The following is a 24343-nucleotide window of genomic DNA, read 5'->3' on the forward strand; positions in this document are numbered from 1 at the left end:
TCCATGCCCATGCCCCTGGCTGTGTCACAGTGACACTGTTTTGCCTCAGCGGCATTGCCAGGCCCATGACTGCGGGCTAAAAAGCAACACCCGGTCCCCAACACCTGTGGTCACACCAGGGGTCTGGCAAAGGGAAGCACAGCCACCAGCGAGCCCAGGCAGCGCCTTTCGAGGGTGACAAAGCTGGTGATGGGTCTGGAGCACAAGTCTGATGAGGAGCAGCTGAGGGAACTGGGGCTGTTCAGCCTGGAGAAAAGGAGGCTGAGGGGAGACCTTATCACTGTCTACAGCTACCTGAAAGGAGGTTGTAGCATGGAGGGTGCTGGTCTCTTCTCCCAAGTAGCAAGTGACAGGACAAGAGGAAATGGCCTCAAGTTGTGCCAGGGGTGGTTTACATTGGATATTGCGAAAAAATTGTTAACGGAAGCAGTTGTCAGGCACTGGAACAGGCTGCCCAGGAAAGTGGTTGAGTCACCATTCCTGGAGGTGTTTAAAGAACGTATAGACAAGGTTCTTACGGACATGGTTTAGTGCTAGAGTCCGACCCGATGATCCTAAGCGCCTCTTTCCACCGAAACGATTCTGCGACTCTCTGACTCCCCACACGGCGCCTCAGGCCACCGAACAACTCCCCCGACCGCGCGTGCACCCCGCGACGCCGCGCGCTGGCCGCAGCTGCGCACGCGCAATCCCCGCCCTCTCCGCGCCTGTGCTCTCTCCTCAACGCTGATTGGCTGGGAACGGCCCTGCGCCGCGGCCGACGGCGGGACGTTGTTCCTGGCTGGCTGCTGGCGTGCGGTTGCCGTGGCAACCAGGGGCGGTGGATGCGTCCCGGGAGGTGAGGGGAGAGCGGCGCCGGGCCGGGCCGGGCCGGGCCGAACCGCGACCCTTCCTTTCGGGGATGGGCGTTCGGGGCGCATCCTGTCTCTTACCTGTCCCGCTTCGTTTACGGGCAGGGACCTCAAAGCCGCCTTCCCACGGGCTGTGCGTGGGGGCGGTGGGTCCCGGGCGCCCTCAGGCCGCGGGCTGTGTGCGCTGGGGCGAGGGGCCGGGGCCGTGCCGGGGCCTGGAGGGTGAAATGACAGGGAGCCGGGGATGGAGGGAGACCTGCCGCAGGGACAGCCCCAAAGCTGGCAGAACGGCTTCTCTGCTGCCACTGCTTCTTTGGGAAGAAGGTCTAAGAAAGGACTGCGAAAGGTATTTTTAATTAAAAAGCAGGAAAGAAACACACTTCTCAGTTAAAAACAAACAAACAAACAAACGCACACACACAAAACCCACATGGATAAGGGGAACTACCGAGTTTCAGCCTTGCTTAGTATGTAAGGAAGTTTCTTCTGTCTTCACAGTTTCAGTCTTTGCTTTCCCTCGGTTTCTTACAAATGTAGTACAAGGAGGAATCTGTGCTTTGGTTGAGCGTGAGTTTTAGGATTGAAATGCTTTTTGCTGTCTCCTCCATTTTTTTGATACACTAATGTATCATGTATTATGTGTTGGCTAAAATACCTAATGTACATTCTATTATGTACAGGCAACCTTTTTATTTTGAGTTGTTGTTATATTTGTTAGGGTATTTTTGTCCCCACATCCAGTTCAAACGATGTGTCTTGCCTTCTTCCCTCCTCTCTCCTTCCATTCTCCAGTTCATAAGCTCATTTGGGAACAATGGCCAGAATTAACAACAACAAAAAAAAAGTTGGTATTGTTGTGAAAGCCTCTACAATATGTGTAAAACTCACAGTTTTTGACTGTACATAACAGATGTACATGTAGTTGTGTGCGTGATAAAAGGGCTGTGCACACATACAAAGAGTACTGTAGCTTTCTGCCACTTTTCATGGCCCGTAAAACCTGCTACAGAGAGTGATGTATTTTTTAAATTATAATTAAGCTATGAGCTGATATTAGTTATTTATTTATGTGTATTAATTACTTCTGCTGTGGACCACTGTGCTCATATTTCTATATGAAAAAGATGAAGACTGGGTCCAACCTTCTTAAGCATGCTAAAAAAAAAAATCAAATATTAAAATGTATTCTAAATGTTACTTAATACACTAAAAATTTGAAAAAATGGCAGCAAGAATAGGATAAGTTTTTAGAAGCAGCAAAGACTATACATAAATGTGTGGCCAAGCAAAAAGGGAACTGTTGGGAAAACATCAGATCTGAAATATGCATGTCAGCTTTGTTGAAAACCTAGGGTACAGGCAGTATGATATTTTGATATTTTCCTTTCTGTTTTTAAGGTGTTTTATTATTAAAAGAGCATGTGGAATACACTATTAAAAGAAGCAGTAGAGCAGTTTGGCCTATTACAGAATTATGGTTCGACTAACAAAGGACCTAATTGCTAAGAGTGTCAGTCACAAGAATCGCAATGAAGAGGACTTTGGACAGTATCTGCGGAAAATAACTCATCTGAATTTATCAGATAAAAATATAGACACAATTGTAAGATTTATTTTTCTTTATTCCTTTTAACCTGGCTACTCAGTTGTTTTGTAGTTACTCTTATGATTAATTGTTTATAGTTGGAGAGACAAACTAGCAAAGGCAAGTTTCTGTTTTATAACAGCTATAATATGTTTCAACATTTATATTGATTTGCAAGTAAGCATTAATAACACATCTGTTTGGAAAACTGCTTCAGCATTCACTGCTGTGTGGAACACTGCTTGTATGTAAAAATGCTTAAATGGATTTTAAATGTGTGGCATTTGAAATGTGAAAATCTTTCAACTGTAACTTTTCATATAAAACATCAAAGCGGGTGACTGTAACTCCAGCAGTCTGCAGAGTTTCTTATTACTGACCAGATATTTTTTCTTCATGTGGCAAAAATCTTGTTGAAGCATTTTTCTTACCTGAAACTGTGGAAATACATATAATCTGTGTAGCGGACAAGAAGGATATTATCAGTACACCTCTATTTTTTTAATTAATTAAAATAGAAAACCCATGTAAGCAATTACACAAGACAGATGAAGTGTTGAAGTGAAATATTTTTTGCAGTATTTCACAGAACTATTATGAAAATCTGCAGCTCTAAAAAAACCTCAAAACAATTTGCTATTTTGATTATTTCGTACAGTTGCTACATTGTAAAGGATCTTTCAGGAATTCACCAGAATGGAAATGATAACTCTGTTTGCTTACCTCTTTCGCCACTTAATAAAGAGAATATTTCAAATTAATCATTTAGATCTGACACTTTTCCTATAGAAGGGAGCCAGGCTGTTGCCATTGAATCAGTACCTGCAGGGCTTTGACAGCAGCGCTCTAGCCCCGTTGAAATCCAGCTATAGTGATCTGGGAGACTTTAGGTCTGAAGTTAAAAACCAAAGTTAATACTTTCAGCAGCAGTTTGGTGTTTTATTTAAAGACTAGTGTTTATTGATGTATTTATTCCACGCAAACTGTGGAACAGAAAATGAGGACATAATTTTGCAGATCTGATTTTTGTGTTAAAAGAAGCAGTAATTATATTACATACTATTAAGTGCAACGCTTATTTTATTCTCATTAATGCAAATTTTTTTGTAGTCTTGGGAATTTTACAAAAAGTTGTTAACTCACAGCACAATCTTTTCAATCTATCTGTGATTTATTCCTTAGATTTCAGAGGAAGTCTGAGAAAGGAAAGGGGAATTCAGGAACAGGATATAAGCCAAGTGAGGTTAACAAATTTGGACTGGTATAGTGGCTTTTTCACATTAGTCAGGTTAAAATCTACTTCTTTTTTTTTTTAATTGCTCCCTGGGGCTTATTCATATAAAAAATAATCCATGGCCTTTTCATTTTCAAAGGCTAAACCTGCAAACTTAACCTAGTCCTCCTTCCTTTGAGTTTAATAATAGGAAATTTATACAGGTTTCAATAAGACCTGAGTAACTTCGAATCCCCTCAAGATACTGAGCACATTTTGAAATTGCTAAACCCTGAACAATGGAATTGTTGTACATGGTGGATTTCTGCTTTAAAAGTGTGATTTCAGTCAAGAAGATTAAATAGCTTGTTCTATGTGAACGCATCCATGCAAGCAAACAGTTTATTCAGCCCAGTCCTAGGAATGTGCACAGCCGTAGCGAGTCACTAATTTGATCAGTCCATTTGATTAGGAGTGGTTCGTCAGATGCCATAGAGAAGCTTTACCAAAACCCTCATGAGAATATGTGTCCTTTTAGTTATTTAAGAGAAACACGTTCAAAGAAACTTGATATTTGAGTGTAATCTCAGACTTGGAAGTGTATTAAAAATAACTGAAGTGCAAGTTTTTGTATAAATCAGGATTCCTTTACCGAGAACTAGTTCCATTACATCGCTGAGGTTTGATGGAGATGACTACACTAATAATTGTGATTTTCTGAAATCCACGTGATCAAGATAGGGAAGGGAATGAAGTCACACAGGATCTGGTGTACCTGCTGTTGATGGCTGTAGTCCTCAGTTTCAGTGTGGCAGAATAGTAACGACAGATTTCAGTCTTAAATTTGATTATTACTGACACTAACTCAGCTTTTCTAAGAAAAACAGTTGTGAAAAGTTTTTGTTAAAGGTAAAAATGTATAAATCCTGCAGCAGAACTTAAATTAAAAACAATCAACAGCTTCCAGAAGCAGCCAATGAGTTAAATCTATGTAGCATTAATTTGTTATTGTTTATTTCAGGGTCACCTCCCTTTATGTAAAAATCTTCGAGTTCTGTATTTATATGATAATCAAATCCGTCAAATCCAGAACTTGGACTTTGCTTCAAATATAACACACCTTTACCTTCAGAACAATCGTATTTCATGTATAGAAAATCTCTCATTGCTGAAAAACCTTGAAAAACTGTAAGTTTGAAATTATGTATTTTTTTCACTAAAAGAATAATTATTACACTAAGAAATTTTTAAAAATATGTAGCCATTAAGGTCCTCTCAGCTCTTAAATGTTACTTTTCAAATAAAAGTAATTGCTTATGATTTTTTAATGAAGCATTCTATGATATAAGTAATGACTTATCATCTTAACATACTTATTTGCATTTAAGTTATTTTTTGCATAATAATAATAATAATAACAACTGCCAGAAAAATCTTGGAACTGTTAGCTGTATGTTCTACTCTCATGCTAGGTTATTTTTTCTATTATAATTTCTAGGTATTATTCAATAATACTTAATACTTTTTAAAATATATTGAGGCCTTGTGCTTGCTCTTACTTTCAAAGGATATTTAATCTATTTTGTGTTCTATACTGCAGGTATTTGGGAGGCAACTCCATCACTGTAGTGGAGGGTTTGGATAAAATAGAAAAAATAAGGGAGCTACATATTGAAAATCAACATCTCCCTCTTGGTGAAAAGCTTCTATTTGATCCAAGATCTCTTAGGTCCCTGGCAGTAAGTACATTTTGAGAATTTCCATGAGCCGTTAATCAGTAGATCAGTATTTTTAAGTTAAGTTATTAGGGCTTGATTACTGCATGTTTTCCTTTTCTGCCAATTGGTGGCATTATTTCAAATCTACCAAGGGACTCCCATCCCAATTCTCATATGAGCACGGAGTCTAGGAGGTTCTACTTCATTTACTTTTCTGCGAAGGATGGAAATGAGGATAAAGAGAGAAAGGAAGTAAGGAAATGTGTGGATGCCCTATACCAACAGAATGTGAATAAACTAAAAAAGGGGTAGGAATTCATCACTGTTAGTTATCTTAGTCTACTTAGTTTGTAGTGAATTCATTTCTCAGTATTTCTCTGATTTGATTGTTACATTAGTTTATTTACTGCCTTTTGTATTTCTCTAGAGAATGCAATGGCAACAGAAAAGAAAAATATGCCAACAGCATTTTTTCTGGATCTTAAGAACCAAATCAAAAGCATTCAGTTTTAGTTCTGCAAGATTTCTATGTTGTGGTATGTCAAGATTTCAGGAAAACCAGCTTTTGACATTTTCTTCCAATATGTTAATTGTTCAGCGAACATCAAATGTATTGTTGAAGTGGTTAAATAAATAGACTTTATTTACTAATGGATGTAGTTCTATACTAAAAAAAAGAAATCATCTTGCTTTGTCTCCCAAAGTGTAGTCGGGGCTTGATGAGCTTTTCTTGTGAAGCTACAGAACTCACTGAAAAGCAAGTTCTTTTGTTCATGTGTATATCATAAACATTTGACCCAGCTCTAATTATTTCTGGTTTGAGATTATTACCTAATACATTAGGAAAATGTATTGCCATTTTCCTTTAAAAGAAATGAGCCGTTCCTGTGAGAGCATTTTTACTTTCCTCTTTCTGTATTAGATAAATGATGAAAGTAGAGGGAGATCAAATAACTATATTATTCCCAGGATGATAACTCATGTACTTCAGTGTTTTTCAGCATCTTGGCCTAGAGTCACTACCATTTTGTTCTTTGTGGCTTTTATTTAAGGTGGTTTGGTGTGGGTTTGGTTTGGTTTGATTTTGTAAGAAATCCTTTGCATTATTGACCATGTAACATCTTTGTGGAAGCTATATGTAAAACATTCTATTTTTACCCTTTGGATGCTAAGTGTTTGGTCCCTCTTCAAGACATCACTTCTTACTTCATCTTCTGTGTCTCACTCTTAATGCTGTCATAGAGGAAAGAGCCAAAAAGATGGGACCATATAGCTCCCTGTGTGCCACAAGCAAATGTTTTGATGATCACATCATCATTAATCTTTTGATTGAGGAGATTAAGTTTATGCTCTGTGTGTACCAGGATGATACTAGTAATTTCTGCCTGCAATGTTGGTCTCTGTCAGGTTTTAGAAGGGGGTTAGATGTCCTGTATACACCACTGAAATAGGCATTTTCTAACTAATGGTAATTGCCATATCTGGTATGGCACTGGATTAGGTGTCCTTTTTCATCTTCTAGAGATATAAGCTTCTTGGTCCTTTTACATGAAACTACATTAAGTATTTCCTGAGATAAACACCTGAAACTTATTTACTTTTTATCTAGAATGTAAGGATCTTTCTAAGCAGTGTCTTTTACAAATGACAAAGTTCATTATATGTCTCACTAGTGTTTCAAAGAAGCATCAAGGAATACAGGCATGTATAGCAAGAGGTCTGTAGGATCAAACCAGAAAGAAGAACAGCATAGTGCAGCTGTCAAATGGAACTACTGGGTATCAGATATGGATTTCAGCTCAAGGCAGGTCAGATGTAACCTTGGAAAAGGCAGTCAGTTTCTGTGGCTGATTCACATTTCAAATGTAGAGTTAGTGGCACTTGCAGAACTCTCTAAGGCATTTGAACACATTTAGAGAAAAACAACAATTCTGTATTTACTAAGAATTACTGAAATAGTTAAGAAATTATCTTTGGTTTTACTTCAAAACCAAAATAAACAGCATTTTAGGACAAGATGGAAAGCCAACATAAAACAACATATGAGGTACATGGTAGTTGTATTTGCATGATTCTGCTTCATATGCTTGTTCTTCCCTTAAGAGAATTTTCTGTAAGAATTTACAACTTGACTCATTCATGGCACCAAAAAAAAAAACCAACAAAACTTTTTCTGCTTTTCTTCCTCCAGAAATCTTTGTCTGTATTGAATATCAGCAATAATAACATTGATGAATTAGAAGAACTGGCAATTTTGGAAAATCTTTCTTATCTTATAGCAGTTGACAATCAACTTCAACATATGAAGGTATCAAAATAAATATTTGTTCTAGTAGTATGGGTGATAAGAAATTAGTCAATTCATCTTTATCACTAAATAGATGAGTAAAACAAAACTTTACTTCTACAGTTACTGAACTTCTGACTTTCCACGCATGCTGTCGTTTCTCATCCGAAAATCGTCTTGAGATTAAAAATGGAGAACCGTTTATCTAGTATGGCTAAATGTCCTTTAATCCTATGTAAAGTGGCAGTTGTGCATACATCTGTTAACTGAGTAGTAAATGCACGGAAGTTATAACTACAACATAATATGTTCAATATGTAAAATTAGTGTGTATGTTTTGGCCATCTGAGTGACTATCAGTGGCTTAATTTACAAAGGTGACATAGCCATTGTTTTTTAACTCTCAACATTTCACCACATTACAGTTTTTAGTTCTCTATTTTAACGTTAAAATCAAAAAAGCTGCTTCTTGGATATCAGATCATCTGGCTGATTTTGCTGCCGTTCTAATATCAAGATGACTGTGACTAGTGTTGCTGGAGTAGCATAACAAGTATTCATCGTGAAAGTATATATTGAATTTCATCATTTTCTGCTAAGGACAGACATCTTCATAGGCAGGAGCTCTAACTTCCACAGTAAAACAATAAAATAAAAATAAAAATAAAATAAAATAAGAATAAAATAAAATAAAATAAATTTTAAAATCGTTTTTAAAATGAAATAAACGTGGGTTTGCTTTTCCTTTTGCAGTAGTGAATGTAGTTCACACAGAATGTTCTAGATTTACAATTTCTGGCTTCTCAAAAGGAACAGTATTGGCCTTGTCACTTCTCATTATTTTTATAAGTTATGATGTCTTCTACTTCTTGACATAAGGAGCAGTTAAAAAAATAATTTTAGTGTCATGCTACGAACTGATTATCAAATTTATGTTGAACAGTATGCTGACACAATTACTGCACAGTGAAGGCATGGAACAAACTTTATATTACTTAATAAGCACTGTTTCTATTTAATGTAAACCATAGGCATTAGTGTTCTGCTTTAAAAAAAAAATCTATATTTCTGTTAATAAATACTAAAATTAATTGGCTTCAATCATAATCCAAATCACCAAAGCAAAGCCTTGATTAAAATAAACTCTTTCATTACTGGTTTGCGGATACATTCCTTTTCCTTAGAAAAGGTAACTTTCTCTGATTAATAATTATTAAAATAACTATTCTTATTAATTCTAAGAACACTTAATACCTTATTTTAAATTTGGCTGTTCATTTACTAATGAGGATATTCTAGTATTTTGTGTGCATAACCTATCAATTATCTAGGTCAATATACTTTATTTGGACTCTTATTTTTTATTTTTTAATATTAAAAAATCTTGAATGATGCATTTTTTCCTAGACAGTTATTAGTGTATTGTATTTCACACTATGTTTCTGTCTGGCAGTTGTGATTGAATTAATATCAAAATACAATTAATGTTGGCTTTTGCTGAGGAATTAAAACCATATTGACTGTGTTAGTTACATCAAAATAGCAGTAAGCTTTTTTAAATAGGTAGTCTCTCCAAAGCTTCTCTTTTGAAAAGGGTTCATTTTCTAAATAAAACTTGTTACAGTGATTATTTTTAATTGTCTTTTTTCTTTCTTATAACTACAAAATACTTAAGTTGCGATGATCTAAAAAGAAGATTGTCTTAGCCAAAGAATGAATTCTTTTTAAGAATGGGGATGCCAGTTCAGAGACAGCATTTTCAATGTCTCAGAGGAAAAAACAGTATCTTCTGAAACAGAATAAGGAGAGGACAAAAATTCCGCATTATTCAGTAACTGTGTATATATTATCTAATAATTATTAGATGTCGTTATTTCATCATCAAGAAGATCAGAGTTAATATTTACCCAAATCAATTAGATATTTAGATTTCCCTGTTACATGGTCACAGCTTTTGAAGGAGTATGTGGTTAGCATTTGAGTTTCCTGCTGCTGCTGCTGTCAGTTACACTTGCATCAAGCTCTGGTAAATTATGAAAGTGACTGTCCTGTGTGTTTTCGAAACAATCTCCAGGTTTGGAAAATATGAAACAGATAGGGTGTTTCTATTCGTATCTTTGGTGACCTGTAAAATTGATGACCTAATTGAATGCATCTAACATATTGTGTAATGCAGCTGGATATCCAACTTCCCAGCTACAATTACTGTGTTTTAGAGATTACATTTTAGTAGGCTTTACTTATTGCTAATATAAATTCTTATTTTAATAATGAAAAACAAAACAAAACAAAACTGTTGAAAAAGCAGTGAACCATGTAAAGTATTAAAAAAAAAGTCAGGTTTTGCTCTGTTTAAGAAGCTTTAACTTACAGTGGACATCTGGCAGAACAATCTCATGCATCCACTAACCATTTAAAAAAAATAGCTGACAGAAAGTTTGAGTATGTTTCAGTTTTTTTACAACCCTGAATTTCATGATTCCTTGGCTAACATGACTCTACAACTGTGATAGCTGAAAGAATTTTAAGGGATATACAGTTGTACTACATATATATACATATATATATATATATATATATACATATATAATTGCCTCTGCTAAGTGAACTTGTTACACGCAGTAAAGGCTCTTTCATTCCTACACCAGCTGCTTCCATTCTTCTCCCTCTTTCCCCTCTGTTTTCAAACTCTGATGTGTACCTCTTTTTCATGCCATGGACCTCTTTTTCTATGTCCCCTGTTTTCCCATTCCTGCTTCCCCATCACTGCCATCAAGAACATCCCTAGGAATGTCTGGCCTTGACCAGAGACTGTGGTGCTGCTGCACAACAGAGAAGTGTTGGAGAGCTCTGTACCCAGTTGGGCTTCACCCGCTGGGAAGAGCAGCTGTAGAGAAGCAGGGCTGGTCACCACCAGTGAGCTGTGTAGGAGAGGTAGATGGCAGCAGGAATAATGTCAAAGGCACAAGAAATGCGTGAAGTACAATCTTCTCATGCAGGCTTTTCTCACTTTTGTATAATTAGTATAATTCTTTTATGGCTAAACATTTATCTCGATTTTTCCCGGTATTACGAAAACCCATATTCGCTTTTCAGCAATGCCGCGTTGATTTCGGCATAGTTGCAAATTAGGGCTAGTAAATTGAAGCACTTAAGGTTCTGGATAATTTGCTGCATTGTTAGCGTAATTAACAGACATCAAGGCATATGACCTTGTTTCACATGACTAAAGTTTATATAACACAGTCTCAACAGTAGACAGAACAAAATTAAGTAATTTTTCTCACTTCATGCACAACAACTTACTATGACTAGCTACCACACATAAAAAGCATGTCGTAGGTCTGTTATCAAGAACATAATTGATTTGAATAGGATTTGCTTTTCTTTGTTTTCTATTGCTTGCTACTTCATTTATTTATCGTTTTGAGCTTCTGATTGACTTTAGTCAGGTTCACAAGGACTTTTAGGCAGTTTATTAGGGTTGGAATACTAAAAGAACATTTTAAAAATACTATGCCTCTTAAAAAAACCCAAACAACAACAACAACAAACAACACAACTATTCCTGTTTACAAAAAGCCAGGATATTGTTTGTTTATTAATGACCTTCATTTTGGGAAGATTATGACTTGTGTATTTGGATAGAGAAAATATAGCTAGAAATACCTACAAAAAATCTGTATTTCCTAAGTATTTTAATTTATTCAACCTCTGCCCAGTATTGATTATGACAAGAGGATATCACGAAAGATGAATTCATTCACTTCAGAATTGAGTCAGGAACAAGAGAAAAAGTATAGATTTTCTCAAACAGATTATGACAGGTAGTCAAAGCTGTGACAAATTGCTGTCTGTAGATGTAGTTAGGGCAGTTGGACTAGACGTTTCCAATAAAAACTGGAGCATACTGGTCAAATACCAATTCTTAAATGGCCATCGTTAATTGGTAAGAACGTTCTTCCCAGTGCTACAGCTGCCTACTAAGGCACTTGCCCTTCCCCACTCCCCACCCCGATGGAATATAATTTGCTCGTCAGTATTTTGTAGCAGACCTCAAAGTGATAGCATGACATGATCATTTATCAAACGGAGACTGCCCAGAAGAGTGTCTGGTCCCCTTAGTACAGCTTATTGAAAGGCTGGGAAGTGAAAGCACTTTATTAGAGACAGGAAGGCAATGAACAACCAGAGCGTATCGAAAGGGTAATCATATTTCAGCACAGGATTAGTGTGCTCTTAGATAAACATACACTGGAGTAAGCATGTTCTGGGTCATTTATCAAGTAAGTAACAGCTAGCAAAAATCTACAGGACTCTTTGTATACATTCATCAATGTTAAACTGTATACATTTTATTTCAGTAACAGACAATTTTTTGTTGCAAAACTATTACTTGAAAAAATTATTTCTAGTGAAATCTAGAACATGTTCAAATTAAATGACAATGCCTGAATGGTTAAGTAAGAATAAATAAATACACTTGCTAAATGCTATTTCTTTTCTAATGAGCCTGACCTAAAACATTTTCCCCTAAATTGTTGTGTTTGTGATTAAATGTTAGCACCTAAGCTGTGGGGGTTATCATGTTGCTATTCTGAGCCATGCCCATGAAGCTTTGCTGTGTGACATTCTGAGATTTCTTCATGTGGACTGGTCCTCAGAGTTTCTTGTGTTGTTTTATCAGTCTTGCTTCTCACAGTACCAGACTTTTACTCTCTATTTTTCTAAAAAGATGTTATCATCACTGGATAACAATAGATGATAGCTGATATCACCATCATCATCAATAAAAATTTATATGGTTTGGAGGTGTGAGGCAGCGCTGCCACTTCCACATAACTTTTTAAAACATGTATTATATGACCCATAGAATATTCCCAGGAGGATTTTCTATCAAAGGTGCAGAGCCTGGAAAACCAGAATTCTACCTGCTTGTGTTAACCAGTTGATTTTCTAAATTTGAAGCAGGTAAGAGATATCTACATCACTAGATGCTTTATTATTGTCATAAACTACACAATTCTACAGACTTTGCAGGTTAGAATCCATCACATCGTGATTAGTAGATTTTTTCCAAATTATTACAACTGTAGAACATAAATTCTCCTCTTGTATTCATACAAATTGCTTTGAAACCTACCTTAAGTTTTTCACACATATAAGGAAGCCTATCAAGAATGAGAGTTAAATGAAATTTTGAAAAGAAAGTATTTCAGCAAGTAGGGTATCTGAGTGTAAAGGACCAATCTGCTAAGCTTTGCATCCTTTTAACTTGAATTTATTGTACTTAAAAGACAGAAGAAGTTTTATCCAGGTCATACTGCCCTTGGGTAACCAGACAAAAAAAACAGATGAAGAAAGGTGTATTTCAAAAATTTCACTATTTGGGCCAATACTATAACTGACCACCCACAGTTCTCTAGGGGGGGATTACTGTTTCTCCTGTAAAATACAGTTACATATATATAAAGAGAGAGGCAGTCTACTGTGATTTGCACAATTTTTAGCTTGTTTTTTTTAGTGTGGTCTTTCTCTGTAAAGTACTGATTCTTCCACAATTTTTTCAAAATCTATTCAGACACTGATATTCTAAGGGCTCTGTGAGACCATGGGGATGCATTAGCAGACATTACATATCACACAAAGTTTTTGGCTGGTAATTCCTCAGCTTTAGGTGCTTATAAGTGGGATTGTAGTGGTAATATTCTATAGCTGGCATTACTGTGTCCTTAAAAATGCAGAGTTTTCTAACTACATCACCATTTCTTCTGTGCAATTATCATATATTCAGGGAATGCTATGCACCACTCTGTTTGAAAATGCACATTCTTAATGTGCATATTAATACATGAATAGTCCCATTGAAGTTATTTCTGTGTGCAGGATGTGGGCCTGGCTGAACAAATCACGTTACTGTTGAATTTTACTCTGGAGAAGGAAAAATAATCACGATGTTCTGTTCTTGTATCAATTGCAGGATTTGGAGGTTGCATTAAAGAAATGGACGAAGCTACGCAGAATGGATCTCACAGGAAACCCCATCTGCCACAAACCGAAGTACAGGGACAGGATTGTAGTACAGTCACAAACTTTAGGTAAAAATAAACCAAATAGCCAGCCCCCAAAACCCACCCGTCACCCTCACAGTTTTAAAAAATAACTGATAGATTAAGCATTCTTGAATTGCACTATGTATGTAAACACAATTACTGCCACAGGTATTTATGTCAAATAATATGTTTTTAATTTATGTAAAGATAATGTAGCTAAAACTGCTTAGGAATCAACTATACATACTCTGTTGCTAATCTTTTGCTATTAATAGTTGTAATTATTTGTTTTATAATAGATTGGTGAGACTGCTATAAGACAAGACCTTATTGTGTTCATATTCCAGATGCTGTGAAACTGATTTTCACATTTAAGTTCAGTCTACTATTCCCGTATCAGCCTGTAGTATTTAGGTGTTTCAGTTGTACAGTTACAGTTGCACAGGTCATACCTTACCATATTTGGAATTTGTTATATAACATTTGTCCTTAAAAGTAGTTTACACTTATGTTGTGAATGTATTTGTTAATCCTAACCTTACTGTGATGCAGTTTAAATTATTATTTTGAGATTATTTTAACATAGAAGGAAGGAACTTATTCTTCTATATCTAAGTATTCATGCTGTAGAAAGAAGTAAAAAATATCTGATCGTTTTTCACTTTTTTGGATAAAGACGGCAATTATGTTAAAAGTTGTAATTACAGAACTTGTCTTCAGTTTTTCTGAGAGTATAAAATGTTGGCCATTAAAAAAAAAGAAGCCTGTCTGCACAATGAAAATAACAGTGCCTTAGGATAGTTCTAATGCAACCTAAATTTGTGGCCAAATGAGGTATTTCATTTGGTCTGGCTCAGAAATGCAGATGCAACCAAGGAAACCCAGAGCATAAGCTTTAGGGCACCTTAGAAAAGTTAACCTTAAAGAGCCAAATCTGTCTGTCTGTCTGTCTTCATGATCAGTAGGATTCTTTGATTGGTAAGACATGCGGTCTCTCTCTCTTAACTTGAATTTCTGCACCTATATATATCTTGTGTAAGGGTATAGTTTTTCTTCAAAACATTCCATAAGGTGCTGCATGTTAACTGTAGGTGAAATACATGTATTTCCTTTGAAAGTTATATAAATAATAGATGCTTTCTTTTGTAATTAAGATGTGTCAACTCACTCTTGCTTCTTGAATGTGAACATCAAGCTGTATTGAGGGTGTTATTTTTAACAAAAGACTAAAAAGAGAAAAACATATTTGAGGAGAGCAAATATAGCGCCAGCAGACATTATATACAGGTTTGTACAGCCTTTTAGTTATCTTGGGGTATCACAGAAAGTGTTCTCTTCTCTTTGACAGAATTCCTCGATGGGAAAGAAATTAAAGAAATGGAAAGACAGTTCCTGATGAACTGGAAAGCCTCCAAAGCTGCCAGGAAACAACACAAAGAAAGAATGACAAATGAACATGCAGCCTATCTACATTTTTGTAAGCAAACTAATCAGTTACTTCATGCTTATTTGCAATACTATAGGAACAATAAAATAGCAGCTAACAGTAAATATATGAGGAATGAGACTTGTGCTAGTGGTGAGATCAAAACACAGGAGTAGAAATTGAACTTTTCCGATATAATTTTTAAGTTTAACACTAGTTCATGTGCTGCTTTTTTCTCTCATTCTAATCTCCCAGAATTATGGAAAGGAGTAACTAATACATTTGGAATGTTTGTAAATATTCATGATTATTTTCCATATTAAAAAAAAATAAAGTGTTGGGCACTCTAGAATAAATATGCATGAAATACACCAGACTTTTAAAATCTATTTGTTGATACGTATTTGACCTATGTAAATTCCTGGTCCTTTTAAAGGCCTTCACAAGATCCATGTCCAGCAGAAGTAAAAGTCTTAAACTTGGAAAGAAAAGAAAAAAAAGTCTTGAAGGAAAAACAAAAAGCCTTAAAACCAAAAGAAAAGGCAACAGGTTCTTGAAAGCAGGAAAACAAATTAGTTTTGTAATTCAAGTACAACCCAAAGTAAACTTCGAGGTTTTTAAAAATTGATGGGGTAGGGGTTGTTGTTGTAGAGTTGACTGCAGGTTAAGACACAAGTGACTTGACAGCATGTCTCGCCATCTTGCAGAATTTGGAAATGGACATTAGACTTCCAATTACTCAAAATAGTTTGAATAACCATATATATGAAATAAAATAAAATTCAGAACATAAACCGCAATATATAACATGGGGGAGAGAGCATGTTCTTTATAGCCATACTGTCTCAAATTATTAATTCATGACATCTCGTGAAGATCAGTTATTTTTAAAGACAAGAAGTGAAAAGCGCTCGGCCCATGAAGTTCAGCCCCAGTAACGTTGCAGTCTGCTCAATGTTTGGAAGCCATATATGAATGGCAATGATTCTGAAAGTAATATTCTGTCATCTGGATAACTACTGAGACAAGGAAGTGCTATGAAACTGAATTTACTCCCTTTCAAATAACTCTACCTGAATATGAATACCAGCTTTAATATTCACCTTCATCAGTGTTTGCAGCACTTCCCATATTTTCATACAAAGTTTTCCATTCTCGACTATCAAATTTGAGGCATTTTACCTTAATGCTTATTACACTGTTCTTATAAATAACAGTATAAATATCTTGTTATAGATATATTGGAACCTGTGATCAATCATACTGAATATTAAAATAGGTACGGTTTGACTTGGGATATTGAATTAATCCTTCTTTGTTTTCTTCAGCTGTCTCTGAAACATCTTATCCTCGACTTCCCTTTCACCACAGTCCCGCTGTGAAAGAAAAAACAAATGTTTTAGTTTTGTCTGAGATGCCCAAAGTTGAAAGAAAACCTCTGCCTAGAATCCTGGGGAAAAAAAATCAGATGGTAACTCAGGTATGTTCTTCAGACATCTTCCTCTTAGTTCTCTTAGTTATTGCTTTTACAGCTCTTAATCAGTTGGAAAACAAGTACATGAAGGTACGATTTCATCTAAAATCAGTTCCAGGTTGTTTTAACCATGTTATATTTGTTTGAAAGGCAGGATAATAGATTTCAGTTGCTGGTTATAAATCAGTAGACTCACTAACAGTAATAAGTTTACTCGAGTGTTACTAGTTTCTGTCATATGCATTTGACTGTAATCTTCCACAAAGGTAAGACAATATAGAGATTAATACTTGGAAATACAGTTACTGTCAACAACATTCGTGAAGATTGAACCCATGCACGTAGTAACATGCAGAAGGAGAAACAATCACTTTTCATCTTATAGTTTACTCCTAATAGACACGTTCTGGTGAATTGTATACTTGAGTAGCATTTTCCTGTAGCATCAGCTCAAGATCATCAAGATAATCAAGAAAGAAGATCTCAGGTGTGTGCCTTACAGACGTGTAGGCGTTAGATGAATTTAAACAATTCGCAGTTTAGCATATGTATTTCTCACTCACATAAACAGCCTTGTGAGCTCTAATGCAACTGTTTGTGGAAATAAAAACTGCTTATAGTGATTTGCAGTTTGGAACCTATAGTTTTTTCCAGTTTTACGCATAGTAACAGTTTAATTCAATATTTGGGACCTAATATCATTTCTTCCACATTTTTAATGCTACTTCTAGCCTCATTGGCCAACAAAAAAAATAATCATTTATGCAATGCTGTAGATAAAATAAATAAATGTAGGTATTCTTTTGTAACTAAATTACTATATTTTGTAACTAAATTACTGTAAAATTAGAATTTATTAGTATGTTTGAAAATTTAACAAAATTACATTTAATACTATTTTGTTCTTGACAACTTACTACTCTCTAGTCCATCCATTTTGTTCCTACTTATTATTTGTTGGTTCTGACTAGAAATAGCTGCCTTTGCCTTGAGAAGGGAAAAAGAATTACAAATCAGAGAGCTCCTCTCTTCAAAAGTGTTATTTTTGTTCTTCATATGACAATGGATATATTCTGGCCTAAAAAGAAACTGAGCTCATTGTGTGTGTGCCCATTCTTGATTTTTTGTCTTGCTGCAGGAACTGCAGGATCAATGCACTAGTTATCACAAAATAGTACTACTATGCAGTAATTTTCCAGTGAATAGTCCAGGCTCGTGAAATTTAGAGGGGTACAGCCCAATACTCATGCCATACAAACATGCCTTTTTTTATTTTAATTCCATTGTAAAATGAGTTTACCCCCATGCTCAGTGTTCTGCCAGCCTGCTTTTCATCTTTATTAGTATTCTGTCTTTTGGGACCGGCTGAACTAAACTACACTTTTCATTTACCATTCCCCTTAGTTCTAATAAAGGATGGACCATCTGTGTACAGCAACTCCCAAAAAGTTATTTTCCTCAGTGTTAAGAACTTCTGCTCTCTCCTTGGAGATAAAGCATTCCAATTCTACTTTACCATGTTAAAAAGCTGTCCAATTGTTAAGCTGCTTTCCTTGACAAAAATTTTCCCAGTATTAAGAAGCCAGAGTACAATCCTGGCCCTGTTGAAATCCCTTTCGACCCTAGAAAGGCAAAGATTGCATCTTCCATACTTGATTGGAATAAAATGTCTATATTTATCTTAATTTGCACTAGCAAATTAAACAATTTGAGTGATTTTTATTTGTTTGTTTTTACTATTAGTCTAGAAGATTTTACTCTGACTCACATAAAGGATAGAATAAAATACAATCAGATGACTTGCATTTAATATTTAAAACAAAATTTTAAGCAGGGCTTCTATCTTGGATGCTAAAGGTTGCCGTACATTACCATTTCATATGTAATCACTGATCTTGAGACATGTTCTAATCTTGTTACTAGTTGAATTCCATGGAAATCAAAGAGTCTTGGGAATTAGTTAAAGGTTTGTGAAATCTTTAAAATGTTTTTGGGGGTTTTTTTGTTTTGGTTTGGTTTGGTTTTATATTTGTTTTATTTGCTGTTTTTTTGTTGGTGGTGGTTTGGTTTGGCTTTTGTAAACTCATAATCTATAAATATTAATTCTCATAGTATATGCAGATATGAAAAGATGCCAAATCACAGTATTCTCTTGCCAGATCCAGTAGCCAGGGATATGCATAAATGTGCCCACATGTAAGGCAAGGAAATTTTGTCAAACTGAACAAATACCTGCATTGTTTAATTTCAATTCAGTGTCAGAGCAAAGAAATTAGTGAAGTTTAAACCTATCCCCTGTGTTAGTCAAATAAGTTATTCCAACAGATGTTTCCTCTTTCCCTGTACATGCTGGTGAAGTCTGACCTTGGCAACTGAAAAACAGGCATTAAATACCTTTTTAACTTACATTTAAGATCCACTGAGGATTACATACAGCTTGAGCAATGAAAAAAGCCACTTATTACTAGATTACTGAAATATGTGATTAAGCTTTCTTTTTTGATGATATAAAAACAATAGCAATTTTATATTGGATTTTAAGTTAGTTTTGAACATTTAAAGAGAATTATGGATATTGGCAGGAAGTAATTAAAAGAAAACAAATCACTTAACCATTTTAAAGATACCTAATACCTTCCAACGGGATACACTATTATTAATTTTCCCCAAGTAGAGAAGTTGTTGAAATGTTGATGTTGTAAACTTAACCTGTAACCAGCAGTTTCTGCCCACATTTCCTTAATTATGGAATTAAATATCCTAGCAGGTATTCATAGCAATAACACAGCAATTCAGAATTTGGTGGGAAAATCACCTTTTGTCTCTCCGGTGTATGTTATGCGATTAGCAATAAGGTAATATCTTTAAATTATATAGTCAGCATATAATAAGTACACTGGATTGTGCCAGCTATTCATAAGCCACTCCCATAGCCACCATGCACAGCGTGGATAGTCCAAGTTCAAGGTCAAAGGGAAGGACCTTGCAGAGAGCAATATTAGTTCTCCCTCTTCTTAGCTCTTTGGCAGGTGCTCCTAGCAACATTGCATTTATCTATTTAAATATTTATAAATGCCTTGAACTGAGGTGATTTATGTGGTCTGAAATCTATACAGAGTAATGTGTATTTGATAACAGGTAAGAAAGTACACATTCTGCGTGTATACTGGGCTTTTGTTTATAGACTCTACCTGGCATTATAATAAATAGAATTATTAAGGCCTGTTATATGACAGTTATTTGGGGAGGGCTGATACTGAGATTATAATGATTATATAACCAAAATATAACATTTACAATCATATGGTTATTTCGTATTACAGAATATAGCGCTCTTATTTGAGAGGGTGGTAGGGGAATATGTTACCTCCAGGTAACGTAAATCATGTTATCTTACTGAATAGAAATTTCTGCAAACTTCTCAAAATTAAAGAATAAAAAAACTATTTTCAGCCTTGGCTTCAGAAAAAGGAGAAATACAGAATTGAGATACAAACCAGTGCAATTTTAGCTGTGCACCCTAGAGCTGGTTTTAGCCACTGAATAGCCTACAAGCACTCCAACTGTATTCAGGATCATAGAATCATAGAATAGTTTGGGTTGGAAGGGACTTTCAAAGGTCATGTAGTCCAACTCCCTGCAATGAGCAGAGACGTCTTCAACTACATCAGGTTGCTCAGACCCATCCAGCCTGACCTGGAATGTCTCAAATTCACTTCCAGTACCCTGGGATCCCATCCAGTTACAAAGACTTGGATGTGACAGATTTGCCGTTGTGGTTCCCAATTTGATCATCATCTACTGCTGGTGGTATTTCTTCCCAACCAAAACTGTTCATAGGGCCTAGGAGGTAGGAGCCCAGGCCTTGCCAGTAAGGATGCTGGTGCTTTCAGAGCAATCCACAATACTACTGTAGACTTTCAGTATGTTAGAAGTACCAAAAGGGAAAAAAAATAAGGCATCGGTGCCTGAACACATCCCCTTGGCACTGCTCTGACCCCAATCAGAATATATATATAGATACATAAGCTTTGTAATCACTGTGTACACACACAATGTTTGAGTTACTGAGCTACAGTTCACATGTGAACTTTAGATCAGTAACTGATGAAAAATTCCTTCTTTTCTTAAATGTCACATTAAAAATAGTGCAAGGTGTAAGTTAATTTATTGCCATATTATTTATTTACATGTGTGGGTATGAAACAGTCCATAGACCTGCCTGTGCTACACCTATAAAAGCCACACAATCCTAAAGTTCTGAGATTGGGGCAGAAAGGGAAAAAATAGCCAAAAAAAGAGAGTTGGTGTTCAAGATATGCCCATTGTTCTTTCAGGATAAGGATTCAGATGTGTGATCTGTTAATATGGACAAGTATGTGATCATAATTCAGAGTGTAACTAATAAAAATAAGGGGATCAGTCACTAAGTCGTAAATGTTATATATTGTGACTGTAACAAATAAATTTTACCTTGCTGGGAAAAAAACAACCAACCAAACCAACAGTGACTTTTTACTTTGTCTTGTGGCCTTGAAGGATTCTAGGAGTTCACTGCTAAAAAGAAATGTATTTGAACCTTACCTCTTCAATCAAATACCACTGCAGAAATGACTGACTACATCTTTCTGTTCTCTTAATTCGAAGCAGAATTAATTGCTGCATCCAAACCAAGATGAATCAGAGCCAGCTGTGAAATGATCCATATAATAGGCTAATACTTTAATTCAAAAATAGATTTGGAGCAATAGGATCTTCCTTTCTTGGAGATGTAATATATTAGACTGTCATAGTAATCACTAATTACATGTTCAGTAAAGCTGGGTAGAATCAGTTACATGTAGTTTGTAGAAAAATGGTTTGGAATAAAAGATGGAGTCTTATCTGATTTCATTTATACAAGAAAATGTTTTGATTATTGCTAAGGTTTTGTTTCTTATAGAACTTGAAAACTATTGGTATTTGATATAAATTTACTTGGAAAAAATTATTAACTTGTAACCATTCTTGTGTGTGGAAATAGTTGATCAGCTTAGTAGTAAGTATAATACCGCAATAGATTGTGTCAATTCAGATTAGTCTGGCCCCAGGTTTGGCACTGGGAAGAAAAGGGCTTTCACTGCATCAGTCGATATCCTCGCAATAGGTAAAGACCTTTTTCTTTATCTGCATCTTTTGATAACACAGATTACAAATTTTGTAGAAATGTTGTGTGGCCCTGGGAGGCGATAATGAAGACGGGAGCAATGGGGGCCTTGGTGTGGGTCTGACATGAAGATCTCACCTGTCTTCTCTGATCTCTCTGATGTAGGCTGATGAGGAATCTGAAGTTACGGCAGAAGTAAGTTGAATTCTAAAAGCCAGAAGTTACAGGATGTGAAGATTTGGCTATTATTGGATTTTTTTTTTTCCCTCAAAGCTAATAAAGAAAGATACCGACATCTCTTTGGATATCTGTGTTTTTGTAATCTCAAAACCAGACAGAATGAAGGATGTTGCACTTAACACCACCTTTAAGAGCATTCAGAAAAATACAATAACTGCCTCTTTATTTAGAAGCAAAGCCTTATATTAAAAGCATGTAAAAACAACGGCATGTGGTAGGCTTAACTGGTTGCCTATTTCTTGAGCTTCCTCAAGAAAGGAGTTGGTTTTAACCTGTGTGTAGTTTGTGACCTGACTACCCAAGTAGCAGCTTCATTCCATATATTATACTCTTAGCAATTATGCAGAGGCGTTCTTACAGTCTTTTACTTCAAGAAGAAAGATGCTATTAGCTCATGATTTTTGAGATCTGTAGTCCTAAAAAATAATTTGCATCATTTAGATTTTTCCAGGTTCTGGTGAATAATGGAGAATAGTTAGGAAAGAAGGCACAAGAAGATTCATGATATCTGTGCTGATTAATTTGGGATTACACATTAATTTTACTCCAAATTCTCCTTTAAGTAACCAGGACTTTGGTTTGGCTGCTTTGCACTAGTTTGAGTAATTAAATGAACACTCAAGACTTCAGATGTAGGAAATTCCAAACATACACATATGGAAAGAAAAATCCCAGAATGTAAATTGCCCCCGGAATAAAACCTTTCTTGATGGAGTTTGTGTGAACATCAGCTCAGCATCTTATGTTTGAGACCCTCTCTGAGATAAGGAATTTTTCCTGAGTAAGGAAATAAGGACCAGTTTTTTTGCATGCAATGTTTTGTGTATTTTGATATGGTTTATATTTTATTGCCCTTTGATAAAAATTCAAATAAATCATCAGTGATATTCAGGTTGAGGAAGACAGAAGAGCATAAATGTAAAAAGTTGCTTCTTGTTTAGACAGTTCTCGGAGAAGAACGTCAATACTTTTGGTGAACGTGTTTGACGTAGCAGCTCCTGGATTCCTGACTCAATGCTGTGCATTAGGAAGTCACCTCCTGATTTTTATAGCACGGTGTTTTCTGAGAAAGCCTTTCCACATTTACCCTTCCCTCTGCTTTGCACACACCCACTTAAAGCCGTTTAACAGATCTTTAGCATTTCTCAGTGTTTGTTATGCCAGTAAAGCCAGTAAAGCATTAGTTACTTTTCAGAGGTTCTGAATATTTCCAGCTTTAAGATTTTAGTTTATTGTGCATTACATAAAATATTTCAGACCCAAATTAAGTATTCCCTGTATGGCATTTCACACAGATTCCTGCAACCAAGCAATTCATGTCTAGCTAAAGCAAACCCCCTGTGTTCCACTAGTGAAACAGCAAAGTGGGTTTCAGTCTCTCTGGCTCTGATCTCCCTCTCTCTTTTCCTGTTCTGTAGTAGTTTGGCTGCATCCCAGCTGTATACATGTATGTTGGGTCCCTTTCTTTGGCCTGCTCTAAACCCCTGCATTTTAAGCCTGAACTTCCCCTCGAGTGCAATAATCCATGCTGTCTTTTGATGCAGAAACATTCACACTTGGCAGCTCCAGCAGAGCCAGTTCACCTCCCACTGCGCTCGCCTGCGCTGGCTGCAACACCCGCACTGCTCCCGTGGCTGCTGGCGACGGGAAACCAGCCACATCTCCTGGGGTTCTCATCCTGCACCCTCTTTTCCCTTCTCTTCTCCTAGTGTGAGAGCGGCTCAGCTCACCTTCCAAACTGGACACCTTTCTTATGATCTAGAATGGAACAGTTCTGAAGTATTTCCTTAAATGTCTCTGGGTGTGAAATGGAATGATGGTGGGATCTCAGTATCCAAGTCTTTTAAAAGACTTAAGTCTTCTTAAGTAATCTAAGACTGGCTTAGTATTAAGCTCCAAAACTTATGCACACACACACATTAGAATGGAGCCCTTCTGATGTATATTTTAGATATATTTTAAAAGTAACTATCACTGAGAGAAACGGACATCTGCTTCTTGGTGGTAGTTGGGAGAATGGAATATTAAGCTCACTTAAGCTTCCTCTTTGCAACTTGCCTCTGCAAATTTTATTGCTTAAAAAAAACCCAACACATTTATTTTTAAATATTTGGATTTATGACTCTGGATGGTAATATCTAGAGGGGAGGACAATTAAAAAGGGGGGTTAGGGAGCCTATTTTAACCTTTATTATTGCTTTAGGGTTATTAAGGAAAATGTTCATCAAAGGAGTGTGATTTAAAAAGGAGTTTTGATTAAGACAACATTTTTGGAAGCTACACTACTTTGAGCAGCAAATTCGAAAGGAGAGTTGAAATCAAAAATATTCATCCTATTTTCTTTTCCAAT

The 24343-nt window shown here is 36.0% G+C and overlaps 1 protein-coding gene across 1 annotated transcript; it reads left to right on the top strand.

Moving 5' to 3' along the window:
• Nucleotides 1–2325: 2325 nt before the first annotated feature.
• On the top strand, nt 2326–21882 carry PPP1R42 (protein phosphatase 1 regulatory subunit 42; the record flags this gene model as incomplete). The annotated part of the gene is made up of 8 exons (XM_080364125.1): nt 2326–2454; nt 4671–4837; nt 5250–5388; nt 7559–7675; nt 13635–13752; nt 15056–15184; nt 16462–16613; nt 21811–21882. 8 exons carry the CDS (start codon nt 2326–2328, stop codon nt 21880–21882), a joined length of 1023 nt encoding a protein of 340 aa, XP_080220251.1.
• Nucleotides 21883–24343: the final 2461 nt, after the last annotated feature.

Source organism: Nesoenas mayeri, assembly GCF_963082525.1.
Source record: "Nesoenas mayeri genome assembly, chromosome: 2".
NCBI lineage: Eukaryota > Metazoa > Chordata > Aves > Columbiformes > Columbidae > Nesoenas > Nesoenas mayeri.